Source organism: Gymnoscopelus microlampas (assembly GCF_963454915.1).
Source record: "Gymnoscopelus microlampas genome assembly, chromosome: 21".
NCBI lineage: Eukaryota > Metazoa > Chordata > Actinopteri > Myctophiformes > Myctophidae > Gymnoscopelus > Gymnoscopelus microlampas.
In genome coordinates, this window is record NC_139958.1 from 46,355,776 (window position 1) to 46,369,767 (window position 13,992).

Below are 13,992 nucleotides of genomic sequence, written 5' to 3' on the forward strand. Positions count from 1 at the left end.
GGCTCGGGTTGGGATAAGGCTCTCAGAACCTAATCTGAAGAACCTGTACTTTCATAATGTTTCAAAGAATAGTGAAATTAGCCCATTTACAAGCTCACAAGGAACTGCAAGCTCACAACGAACTCTCAGAGACCTTAAGGTCAAAGGTCAAAGGTTACCTGCAGGGCTCTGGTGGTCCAACACAGACGCACAGTCCTGCAGCAGCCTCCTCGGTGCCTCCGGCATAGTCGGCATGGTAACCACCCTGGGCAACGATCCCATTCCTCGAGGAAGACTCCAGTTTCGGGGCAGACCGGGCATGATGGGCAGACCGGGCATGGTGGGCATGGTGGGCAGACTGGGCATGTGGACCCCTCTGGGAAGAGACATGCTGGGCAGGGTGGGCATGTGGACCCCCCTGGGAAGAGACATGCTGGGCAGGGTGGGCATGTGGACCCCCCTGGGAAGAGTCATGCTGGGCAGGGTGGGCATGTGGACCCCCCTGGGAAGAGATCAAGGTTAGGTTAAAGTATAGAGTATACTGAACAAACCACTCTATAGCAGGGTTCTTCAACAGGGGGTCCTCAAAGTTACTACAGGGGGGTTGCCAAATCTTTGAGTGATTGGATTCATTTTTTTAACCACTTGAACCCTATTATCCATATTCCCAACTGAACTGAAGCCACAAATAGCAGATCTACAAGCTATTTTTGTCGAAGAGGTTCGGTGTTGGTCCATGAAATCTATGAAAATACAATTTTATGCAGTATGTAGTGGGGGTCCCTGCTTCATCTCTCTTTCAGCTAGGGGGTCCTTGGGCTGATAACGTTGAAGACCCCTGCTCTATAGCAATGCTTATCAGGATATAACGCTTTAACCTTTTAAAAGGATCCCTGGCTAATAAGCCTTACATGCCTTCATTTCTAATTGACCTTTATAACTAAAACATTTAATTAAAAACATTAAATATTTTATTTATTTTAGAAATACTTTTATTTAAGGGGGACAGCGCCCGTCGCTAGTTCATGATGTCATTTGACAATATTTTGACATCATCAACTTGCGACAGGCATTGCCCCCCCCCCTTGAGTAAAATAACTATTAAAAGAAAATACTGAAATTGAAAACAATAATTCAAAACACACACACTGTACACACACACACACGCACGCACGCACGCACGCACGCACGCACGCACGCACGCACGCACGCACGCACGCACGCACGCACACACACACACACACACACACACACACACACACACACACACACACACACACACATGCCAAACACTGCTAACCTTGGAAGGGACATGCTGGGTAGTGTTGGTACGGGGATTCCCCTGGGCAGAGACGTGCTGGGCGGTGCGGTTCCCCCGGGCAGACTGGGCACGTTGATGACGTTGATGTTCCTGGGCAGGGTGGTCACTCTGGGAATACCCCCGGGCATTATCTGCACACACCACCACCAACCCAACAACCCACCGATCACCGACCCACCGAGTTGACAGGTGGAACTGCGGAGGGAACAACAATAACAAAACTAGAATAGGGGAAAAAAGGTATTGCAAATGGCAGTGGTGGAAAAAGTTCTCAAATGTTTTACTTAAAGGAGATTTTTTTTCTCCTAGTACTCATGATACTCAAACACGCGCTGAATGTCACGCTGAATGTACCGTTCGTGCAGAAAGTCATGACGCTGGTTGCTTGTTTCTCTCCCAGAACGGTCTAGGAGAGAAACAAGCAACCAGCGTCATCTCGTTCTGCATTAGCGTTAGCTCGTGACGGACATTCAGCGCCTGTTTGAGTATCATGAGACTCCACAATGAGTACTAGGAGAAAAAAAACAGACTTTGCATTTGTTAAAATGATTTTCAGTCATATATATGTTACAGGTAGATTGGCATTCCAGGTAGAATGGAAAAGAAGCGCTTATTTTCACCGCCCGTCCGCCCCCCAGGCAATTCTGTAGCACGCACCAACGCTAGAGGGCAATAAAAGCTATGCAGTCCCACAACACCACACACGCACACAACACAAACGAGCACGCACACATGCATGCGCGCACACACGCATGCGCGCGCATGCGCGCGCACACACACACACACACACACACACGCACGCGAATCACAAGGGGGTGAGCCTGAGGGGGCGGGCTGGCGGGCTATGTTAGTGCAGCGAGTGGCAGTACTTGGGGCAAACCATAGAGGGGCAAATGCAGTCCCCACAACATCATTTACGATTCTGTCCCTATCGGTACATAACTCGAACGGCGCTGAGTCGAATCAGAAGACCATTGGCTGGTCGTCGCGGGCACTCGCGCCTGGAGGCGCTCGGGCGCGACTTCCTCAGCCTCAAGGTCTGCTGATTCGGCGCGCCTCCGTCATGGTCCAAAACTATACTTTATCAGCGAAAAAAAGTAGTCCGCGGTTGTTTGAAAAAGTAATGTCCCAAGCGGGAGTCAAACCCAGACTTCCACTGATAGTGGATGGGGAGTCCAATGATTATCGAAGTGCGCCACTGAAGCTGGCATGTATGTATATCCATGTTGTTTTTGTCGCCGTCCTCCTCGCATCGCAGCCCCGCACCGAGCCTAAAAACAAGCGCTCCACTTCCATTCTACCTGGAATGCCAATCTACCTGTGACATATACACTCTCCCATTATGCCGCTGCAAGGGGTCTGCAGAATGGACGACAGGGGCAGATCTGGAATTATTTAACGTTCCTTTGTATGTTGGTGAGTGATTAGCGACACCGACACATCAAACATACAAGCTAAAATTACCAGAATTCTCCTTTAAAGAGGTGGTGCCATGGTTTTGCACTTTTTCTGTTTTTCATGTGTCTATGAGGTTGATAGAACTTCATTATCCCCCTCATTATCATAACACAACAGGTGGGGGCATGAGGAGGCGGAGGGGTGCAGTACGTTAGTCCGACAGCGCATTCCTCCGACAGCGCAGCGCTCCGACGTTTCAATACTAAACCCGAACCAAACCCGCACCCTAACCCTAACCGCACGCGGATGCCACATAGTCGGAGAAAAGGTCTGTCGGATTATCGCATGCCTCCCGAGGCGGAGGGACTAGGACAGGTGGGTGGTGCTAAGGTGGTGGAGGAGGTGCTAAGGTGAGAACCAGGTTTACTTAATGAACTGGAGGCGCGTCCACATAAAAACATAATTTTAACAATTTCTGTACGCTTTTTTGAAAAAAATCTTCCTCCTAGTATAACCAATATAAGAAAAAATCACAGAAAATCACGGCACCCCGTCTTTAAGTAAAAGTATCAATACTGGAATGTAGAAGTCTGGTGTTAAACATTTACTTGAGTAAACGTACAAAAGTATTGGTATCAACATGTACTTAAAGTACCAGCAGTAGAAGTACTGAAATGTTTGAAAATAGCAGATCTACAAGCAGATCTTGTAGATCGGCTATTTTCAAATAGCCTTGGTATAAAACAGGGCTAAAGTGGTTAATGTATGTTTTATAATGTAATAATTATATCTGCAAAGTAACTGGTAAATAACGTTTTCAAATAGTTGTAGTGGAGTAAAAGTACAATATTTGCCTAAAATATATTTTAGTTAACTGAAATAAAAACTAGAAAAAATGCTCCTCGGAGCACAGGTCTCCGCCAGGTCAGATAGGTTATTGTGGCCTCCTGGTGGCGCTTTAATAGGCCAATGTGAAAAAGGTGCCATTTCTTCTTAAGCCTTTCACGGCAATCGGACGATGCATTTATGATATGAGGCATTTTGTTCCATAATAGGCCAATGTGAAAAGGTTGGCATTTCTTCCTCGTCCTAGAGGGAATGTGTGCGTGCAAGATTTCACGGAAATCGCACGCTGCGTTCATGATTTGAGGCATTTTGTTCAAAACTTACCAGTCCTGCAAACTTTGGAAGTCAATCAGGATGGAATATGGACAATCGGACAGATCCGTGTTGATCACATGACTATGGAGATACTGTGTACCGATTTGTGTGATGTTTGGACGTAGAGTAATATCAAAAAAGGCGTTTCGCAAAAATCGGCCTCATGGTGGTGCTATAACAGGCCAATCTGAAAAATTCAGGGCAGAGGTTCTGCTCTGGCATCTAAGGGAGTGTGTGCGACAATAAAAAAAATGAAGATAAAGATAACTAACTGAAACAGTATTGTGTTTACAACCTTAAACTAAGTGATGATACATAATGATACAAATTATGATTGAGGCATTTTTAGTCTTTGTCAAAAAACTCTAAAGTAGCACAAATAGCAGATCTACAAGCTCACAAGGTGTCTCATCGTTACACGTTGAGAGCTTGTAAATCGCCTATGTTTTGCTATTTTTCTGACCTCGTCGAATCTCGCAGCTGACATCCAATTTACAAGAAACCTAAACTAGCAAAACCGCTTCAAAAACTAATGAAATCTAAACATGAATTCATAACCAAATAAAAAATAGAAACCAGGGAAAGTGTAAAAACTAACCTTTATGTCCACGCAGGGCCACCGACCCACCGCACCGAGCGAGTGAGTGGTGGAGTTCACAGGTGGAACGGAATCACGAGGTTCCACAAAATACCAGCAACGATGCTGACAAGACTGGAGAGAGAGAGAGGGGAGAGAGAGAAAGGGGGGAGGTCTGGGCTCTGTGTTTTCTTGCACTATTCGTCCTTCCATTCATTCTTTCATCCCTCTCTCTCTCTCTCTCTCTCTCTCTCTCTCTCTCTCTCTCTCTCTCTCTCTCTCTCTCTCTCTCTCTCTCCCTCTTTATCTCCTGTAAATCCAACATTCCTCCAGTCTGCAGTAACTGTTTCAACACCACTGTTTACACACACATAATTATGTTCTGTTTCTTACAGAGTTGGAGAGAAAGGGTGACCCCTGATACTGAACAAACACTCTATAACAATGATTAGTATTGTGATAGTAATAGAGCTATTTAATACTGTTACTGACTATAGCAACGATTACTATCACAATATAGAGCTATTTAACACTATTACTGAACAAACACTATACAAATGAACATCTAACTTTTTAACAAAAAACATATCATTTACAGTAACAAATGGAACCCTATAAACACACTAGGTTTGGGATCCGGATCCAACACTGTGTGTGGACTTCACGTCTGCTATTACAATACCGGTGGTTCTCAAACGTTTTAATTTCAAGGACCACCATAACTGTGGAGAGTGTACAAATGGAACCAAATGGACCCATAAGGGATTTGGTTCTATTTGTACACTCTCAGTTACAGACCTGTTAAGGGTCCATTTGGAACCCTCTCAAGTAAGGCCAAAATTATATAATTGTAAATATATAGGAATTGTTAACAGGGAATTGTTAACTCATTAAGACGGGAACGCATCTGCGCTATGAGCTTGTAGATCTGCTATTTTTTTTAAATCGTGAAACATTTTAACTCAAATCTAAATATAATTTTGGGGGTCCTTGACGTTTGAGAACCACTGACTATACCGTAGCAGCAATAGACATTAGCATCCCCCAAAGATTTGAGTTACAAATGTTTGCTTTAAAAATATATATTCAAAGATTTGCAAAACAATTCTGGATTATTCTGAAATAGCAGATCTACAAGCTCACTCCGTGCCGCACTATGAACTTGTAGATCTGCTATTTTTGAATAGCCAAAGAAATCTAAAAATGACACAGATGCGTTCCTGGTCTTAATGGGTTAAGGAACGGGAATAGTTAAAACCCTAACACACTCACATACCTTGCCATGTGTTGCAGTGGTGTTGTAGTGGGTCGGTGGTCCTCTGTATGTCTGCAGCACTCAGTCAGTCAGTGTGTATGGTACCGTTGATGGAATATTGGCTGATGGTGTAATGAACATTGAGTTCATCCAGCTACTATGTTCACATCAATAACTCTCTGGACATTCTGACATGTGTGATGATGCAACACTATCTGACACTCTCACTCCACACTGGAAACGGCTAGCCTAGCCAAACGAAACACATATATCACATGTATCCAGTAGGTGATTGATTCTCAAACCTTTTCATGTCCATGCAAGATTTCTGTTGTCAAAATGTTTTAAGAATTATTTGGGGGGGGGGGGGGGGGGGGGGGAAGCAGATCTACAAGCTTACAATGCCTTGTGAGCTTGTAGATCTGATTTTTTCCCAAACTAGTTACAATGTTTAAACTGATCTTGATGCTGTAATAACTAATTTTGCTGGGAGGACCCCCTGATTCTTGTATTGTTGATTCTTGTATTCTTGTGTCTATTATGAATCTATATTATGTGTTCATTTATCTGTGAATCTATATAGTTTATGTGTGTAGAGATGTCTGTTTATATTACATAGGTGTCCAGGTGTCTGTGAGGTGATTCTATATTATTTGTCTCAGTACTAAAAGGACAAACTGACCATGTTGTGTCTTCACACCATATGGCTGACCATAGTGTTGGTCTGAAGTCACACACAAACACAAACCATTTCTAGAGAGGTGCTATTTACACACAAACGGTGCAGATTTGTGCAGGCGACATTGCGTGTACACTCTCAGAGTTCCAGATCAGTAAAGTTCGGTTTGTGTTTGTGTGTGATGTCAGAAACGCACCTTTTATAAGGTTAGACGCCACAATAAAGCTATAGAAGGGGAGCTACTGAATGCTAACCTGTTTTTGTGGTTGACCAGAACTGTGCCTTTACATGAACAGTTTGCAAGAGTAATAAATCACAGACACAGTATAAAAGACAGACAGACATACAGACAGACCCAGTCTTCCCAGACTTCTGGTCTTCAGTCACTCAAGTCTCAGGTCTCATAAACACCTATGAACACATGAGCAGAAGGAGCCACAGCGACCTCCTCTGCGGCCAAATGCAGAGGAACACCGGACAACAGATGCCCTCCTCGGCCTGTCGGCAAACCACCTCCTCCAGCACCTCCTCCGTGTCCCTTCTGGGTGGCTGGTGGGGGAGGGATGGGTGTGGAGGACCGCATGCCGAGGCCACATCCACCCCGCTGAAGGTCGGCATGTCGGCAGTCATCGACAGGGCCATGAGGTTGCAGAGGGAGAAGCAGGCCGACCGGGGGGCTCTGGTGTGGGCCGTCCTCAACCTCTCGCTGGCCGTAATCATCTACACTGAACTGTCTGGGAATCTGCTGAGCCGACTGCACGACATCGCCCCCCGCCAGCCCATCTGGTACGGCGAACTGGCCCTGGCTGCCGTGTTCAGCCTCAACGCCCTGGTTCATTTCTGGAAGTACCTCAGATCCAGCGTGATGGGCCCTTCCACCATCGCCGTGACCCTGGGGCAGCATGCGCTGCTGGGCCTCCGAAACTCGGGGATCCAGGCCACCCCTCCCCCCCAGAGACCAGCAGCGGTACCGGCCCCGTTCCAGTCCTCTGCTATGCCGGGGGGGCAGAACGTCCTGACTTTCAGCCCCTCGCGGCCTCCCACCAGCGGCCCCAAGCTTTCTCCCAGCTGTGTTCTTGGGTCCACACCCAGCAGCAGTCTGGGGCTCTCCGCAGAGGGCTCTGATGTCCGGGCTCGCTACCACCGCACCACCTCCCCCTCCGTGTTCAGCCCCCCCAGGGGTAACGACGAGGATTACATGGAGGACCTTGAAACCCTGGAGAGGTTCCTCCATGCCGAGAAGGAGAAGGACCACCAGCACCGAAGAAGCCGGCTAGGAGGTCCACCGGAGTCGTCTTCGTCTCACAGACCCCCTCCTACCTTCCGGAACTACAATGGCTCGGGGGGCGACAACAACGCCCAGCGTCTCAGGAAGTTCCAGTACCAGCCGGCCTGCCGCTACTCACCAGCGCCATCCTCTGCCTGCAGAGATGACGCCACCGACCCGGGATCAAAGCGACAGACGGCGGAGGAGGTGTGGGCCCGAATCTCCGCAGCGGCCGGTGCCGCCGGTCGGCCCGCGTCGGCCGATCGCATCGGCGACTGGACGGCCAACCTGAGGAAGTGGATCAACGACACCATCCTGGTGCCGCTGGCGGAGGAGATCCACTCGGTCAACGGGCAGCTCAGGAGAACGGGTACTCCGGAGGTTCAGATAGGAGAGACCGCCGTCGGCGTTCTGAGGCAGGCCGCCGCAGCGAACGCTTCGTCCATCCCCACCATGAGCGCCGTGGTCCAATACCTGGACGTCACCCCCGACCAGGAGTACCTGCTGGACAGAATCAAGGAGCTGGCATACGGCGGCTGCATGAGCTCCTTCCGCTGGAACGGCGGCGGCGGCGATCCCAAGACCGGGAGGAGAAAGTGGCGGACGGACCTCCCGACGGACTCGGCCATCCTCATGCACGTGTTGTGCACCTACCTGGACTCTAGGCTGCCCGCGCACCCCAGGCACCCGGACGGGAAGACCTTCACCTCCCAGTACTTTGCTCACACCCCGGCGGGTAAAGCGCCCAACGGGACCGCCCCGAAGCCGCTCTGCATCCACCAGGGCGGCACCAACCCACCGCGCTACCAGCTGGTCCACCGGGGACATGTGTACAGCCTCCCCGAGGACAGGAACAACCTGTTCCACACGCTCCTCCTCTTCCTGTACGTGGTCAAAACCAACATGTCAGGCATGCTGGGTAGGGTCAGCCTGGGTCTGTCCGGGGTCAACATCTTGTGGATATTCACAGACTGATGCCAACTAGCGGTGCAACAGTTAAATTGATGTAATGCGTTTTATTGGTTATTTAAAAGAAAAATATTTCAATGACTGATTTTCAGGGAAATTAAAACTATGCTTTTTAGCGGCGCTAGCCGATCCTGCTCTATACCTGACTTTGTCCGTGTTCACCGTCAACGTTCTGATTGGTCAGACCCGTCAACGTTCTGATTCGTCAGACCCGTCAACGTTCTGATTGGTCAGACCCGTCATCAAAGTGATTGGTCAAGCTTCACGTGACACATGGCTATAAACACATTATAAACACATATCGATGACAAAATGTATCAAAGGCGCCGCTACTTTCACACAGGGTGTGATTTTTTCATTCAAATAAATAGTGAAAATAGCCACTATACAATAATGTATTAATTCAGTAAAAGAACACCTACCTTTGAATCTAAAGCTGCAATCTGCCAAGTACTGTACAACCAAACCAAACCACCAAACAGCAAACCATGTTAATGCCAAACAAGTAACACCTGCTGTAAGCAAGCGTGTGCATTGATTGATTAATTTACTACTTTATTTTACTACAATTTGCAAAACGTACTGAGGTTAGGTTAATGCTAAAGGGATAACACAAAAAGCCCAAAGGGCTTGTTTGCATTGTGGTCCTATATGTAAAGATACACAATACTATACAATACATCATCAGTACTAGGAGCAATAAAAGTATATTTACAGAAACAAACAGTGAGGGGTAATTTCTTTTTAGCAAGCTATTTAGGTCCAGTTGCAAATTGCAGACCTGTGCTCTTTTATAACGGTTTTAAAGGAGAGTAGTCACACTTTTTGATGGTTGTTGGTAGGGCATTCCACTTTTTGGTGGCATAATAGTAGAATGAATTCATCCCCATGTTTGTGCCAAATCTGGGATAGTTGTATTTCCCTTTTGTTTTATTCTAAGCCACTTGGAGCATTGTTGCCATGTTTTGTAAGATAAATAAGCAACCAGGTATATTATATGAAAACATGCCCAAAAGAATAAGCGACTCACTAGGCCATATGAGCGCTTTAAACCTATAAATCGGCTGTTTGCTTGTAGATCTGCTATTCAAAAGAAATAATAATAATAATAATAATGGGGAAAACATTTTGAATATTTTTGAAACATTTTAACAACACAAAACTTGTATGGGGTAATTTGGGGGTCTTTGATATGGAAAATGTTTCAGAACCACTGGTTTAAACAACATCAGAAAGCTAGCCCACATAAGCAACTCAACTTTAGAAAGAGCAACCCACAACTACAAATATTTAAGCCACTTCACAGGAAATAAACAAGCCCAAGGCCGCTTATGATAAGGAGACTTGGCAACACTGGCGTGTGCATAGGGTAGTTTTCTTTCCCTTTATCATTCAATGACCATCATTATTCTCCCCAAAACTTTGGACCTGTCCAACTCCTTCATAATTTCACCAACATCATATGTAGATTAAACCTCTATTCTTTATTGTAACTTTATTCTCTCAAAACAAACTGGTCAGGTTACCTCTTGGCCTGACACTTAGAACGCACAGTGAAGGAAAGTACTTTTACTTCTACTCCACAACATCTCAGAGGCAAATATTGTACTTTTACTCCACTACAATTATTTGAAAACGTTAGTTACTAGTTAGTTATACTTTGCAGATATAAATGACTATATTATAAAACATACATTAACCACTTTAGTCCTATTTTATTAATAGGTTATTTGACAATAGCCGATCTACAAGCTCGCAACGTGTCACAACGTGACGTGGTGTGAGCTAAAAAAGTGTGACTCCATACCCTCCTCCAAAACCGCCATCAAAGAGCACCTGTCTGCAATGTGTAACTGGTTCTAGAAAAGTCTAACCCCAGAAACCGTTTACTGCACGTTCATTTTCTTCTAGTGTTGATGATGTCGTGTTTATTATTGCATATTATTGTATGTCTTATATGTGTATGTGTTGATGAATCGAATACACAGGACCGCAATGGAAACAAGCCCCTTGACAATCATACCTCTGTAAAACGTATTCAATCAATCAATCAATCGATCAAATTTTATATTATTTGTTAATCACCAATAGCTTTAGCTTATCCTATTATAATTCTAGTAAGCTCACGGTGGTTGGTGGTAGGGTGGACTCTTGATCAAACTGCGCATGCGTCGTTGTGTGCCAGGTTTCGCGAGAGAAACAAGCAGCGAGGTCTATGAAAACGAGGCCAAACCAAACGAACCCTATAACACCAACATTGGCCCTAAAGCGCTTACAATCGGCGGACATGGCAACACCGACTCTACACCATAGACCCCGCCCACTCTCTGCTGTGGAAAGTAAACACTCCAGATTTGTTTCCCCACACACGATGCACATTAGCTCCATAAAGAACGGTTCTATGTCGTTCTCTTCCAGGATCGGGCGAACGTCCGCCAAGGCTCCGCTGTTTACCCTTTTGTATACATCGTATCCCAAAACTAATGGTAGATTCTAAACCGCACGGATGTTTAAGGTTTGGTCGGCTGCATAATATTTTAGGTCGCCAGCGAAACTACCCGTTTAAATCGCTTATTTAGTCAGCCTGTGGCCATGTTTCCCATTGTAGCCAAACCGGGAGCAGTAGTGGCAGCGGACGTAGGGTTTTTTTCCGGGTTCAATGGGAAACATGGCCACAGGTTTCGCGAGAGAAACAAGCAACGAGGTCTATGAAAACGAGGCCAAACCAAACGAACCCCATACCACCAACATGCAACCTGATAATAATGTCCAAAGCATGTCTGTGTATGTTTACATCCATTACTGTGTTGGCGTTAGTTGGGATTAATGTTTATTAGCCAAACCAAGTTACTATGAGCCGTTAGCGTGATGCTAAGCTAACGGACGTTTGGCGCTAGCATGCGGCTAACGCTAATGCTAACGTCGTCATCGTGACTTAATCAACAATGTAAACGTTTCATCAACACACTTTATGAACCTTACTGTGGTTAATATTATCAGTGCTACCCAAGTAGTCAATTGAAAAGTATTATTTTGGTGTATTTTGTGTATTGTAACTTGGACACTGTAACTTAATGGTAGCTGGGGCGACGCGTTGTTGGCTCATGGTTCAGAATGCCTCATGGGTATTGTAGTCATTTTCTGCTATTTCGGTTCTACTGTGATAGACTGTGCTACATTACCTGCTGTTTAATTGTGAATCATATATGCTATGAATATATGGTAATACAATGTTTATTTTCCTGTATTTCCAGGTTTATGACCTGAGTCATCTATGACCTGTGTGTCATCTGTGTGTCCAGTACTTTGTACTGTGTTGGTTAAAAAAGACAAAACACGAGTTGTGACAAAGACGTGTGATTCTCTGATTAATGTTGTTAGTGGTGTAAAATGCCATCAAAAATATACTCAACCCTGCTGCAGGGCAACAGAAAATAGCAAGCCTATTTTGCTCTTTTATATAGCAAATTTTTATATATATACGAGGGGACGCGCGCCCTTCACCGGGTATGGTGAAGGGCGCCCTTCACCGGGTATGGTCTAGTAATAATAAAATGTGCACAATAGGAAGATAGATATGCAGCAGCTACTTATTTTTAACAATGTGTTTATTAATCAATGTTTTACTTACAATGACAACATCAAAACACTCTCATACATACATACACACATACCCTCCCTCCACCCCCTCCCACTTTCCCTGAACAATTACTCTCATTTCCAAAAAGCCATACCAACATAACCATAAGAAAACTAAAGCATTACATTAACACATTGACTGCCAAGGGGTTTTCTAGAAATGGCTTCCCACTGCCAAGGTTTTTGACCATTCTGACTCATTTTTGAGGGCCCACAGAACATTTTGTACTAGGACTATGAAAACATAGAATATCTAAAAAAAAAAGCTTAGAATCTCTTCTTTCATCTGAAAGAAAAAGTGAGTTGATACCATGCTCCGTTCTTTAGCTAGAGGAGTTTGAATACAGCTTGGTATGCACCAAAAAGAGGCCTTTTTCTTCAGAAGCTGAGATATGAGCGTTTTAGTAAATGACACACATTTAGAGGCATAACTTGATTTCAAAAGTGTTTCAAATTTATTTCGCGCCTTCATTGACATCAGTCATGTAAACAATACTTGTTTATATAAAAAAATAAAAAAAATGCTTTTGATTGTACATTTATTGCTCTGTTTCGCTCCAAAGTGCTCAATTCAAACAACATTTTTCACTATATATTTTTTTTCTTCATTTTTTTTTTCAAATAATAATAAATAATAATAATTCAAAGTTGATATGCAACATCAATATATTCATCGAGAGCGTCATTTTCCAAACTTTTTGCCCACACAATTCAAAATCTCAATACTACATTCATAGCAGATCTACAAGCTTGCCTTTTTTTCTCTTATGCCATTTATGACATGAATCTCTAGGGAGTACAACAACAAATTGGTGCTATTAGAGCAAAATAAATAAATAAAAGTAAAACATCTGCCTGGCATGAAGCAGTATGAATAGGCAGGTTGAGGTTGATAGGTTGAACAACATAGTAGCAGCTGCTTCACAAAGTGCTTTCAAAGTCATTTCAAACTAAACGTAACTACATCAAATAATAAATACTAATCATTCAAATCAATAAATTGAGTGCAATCAGTGCAAATAAATACATAAACAAAAATAAGTGTTTATTTTAGGATGAGTTGTTGGAGGAAATCTGCACTCAAACCAACCTCTATGCCTCACAGCAGCCGCGCAGTGACAAGAAGTATGGCAGATCAAAGAAGTGGAAAGCGGTGGATCTAAACGAGCTCAAGCGCTTCCTGGGGCTCTTTCTTCTGACAGGAATCAACCAAAAGCCTGAGCTCGAAATGTACTGGTCCACTGATGAGTACATCGAGGCCGCTGTCTTCCGGAAAGTCATGCCAAGGAACAGGTTCCAGGCCATTTTGAGCAACCTCCACTTCGTGGACAACACCATCCCCCGCCCTGTACCAAAAAAGCCCGAAGACGCAGACAAACTCTGGAGAGTCCGCCCAGTGCTGCAGTCCTTGCTGGCCAATTTCCAGGAGATGTACCCTCCGAGCGTGGACATCAGTCTTGATGAGGGAATGCTGTTGTGGCGGGGACGCCACAGTTCAAGGTCTATGCCCCACAGAAGCCGGTCAAGTACGGCATCAGGTCGTACATTTTGTGTGATTCAGCAACAGGCTACCTCCACAACATGCTGCCATACTGTAAGCGGAAGCAGACACTACCTGCCATCATAACACAACTCTTAGGCAGTTTAGCCGGATGTGGATATAGGCTCTATATGGACAACCTGTACAACTCGGTGGGGACGGCCATTATGCTCCTGGACAAGAAAAATACATACGTCTGCGGGACCC

General features: G+C 45.0%; 2 protein-coding genes across 2 annotated transcripts in view; one reads left to right on the forward strand and one right to left on the reverse strand.

The window, feature by feature from the left end:
- The window catches only part of LOC311037309 (protein EFR3 homolog B-like), a gene marked incomplete at both ends in the record, with an annotated part of 26,925 nt that extends 26,454 nt beyond the window's left edge, over window positions 1–471 (reverse strand). The window contains one exon of the mRNA XM_084046429.1: window positions 159–471. Coding sequence (XP_083902555.1) covers window positions 159–471 — 313 coding nt within the window. The remainder of the gene's footprint in view (window positions 1–158) is intronic.
- A 6,320-nt stretch (window positions 472–6,791) lies between these two features.
- On the forward strand, window positions 6,792–8,612 carry LOC311037310 (transmembrane protein 209-like; the record flags this gene model as incomplete). Its single annotated transcript, XM_084046430.1, has 1 exon — window positions 6,792–8,612. One exon carries the CDS (start codon window positions 6,792–6,794, stop codon window positions 8,610–8,612), a length of 1,821 nt encoding a protein of 606 aa, XP_083902556.1.
- Window positions 8,613–13,992: the final 5,380 nt, after the last annotated feature.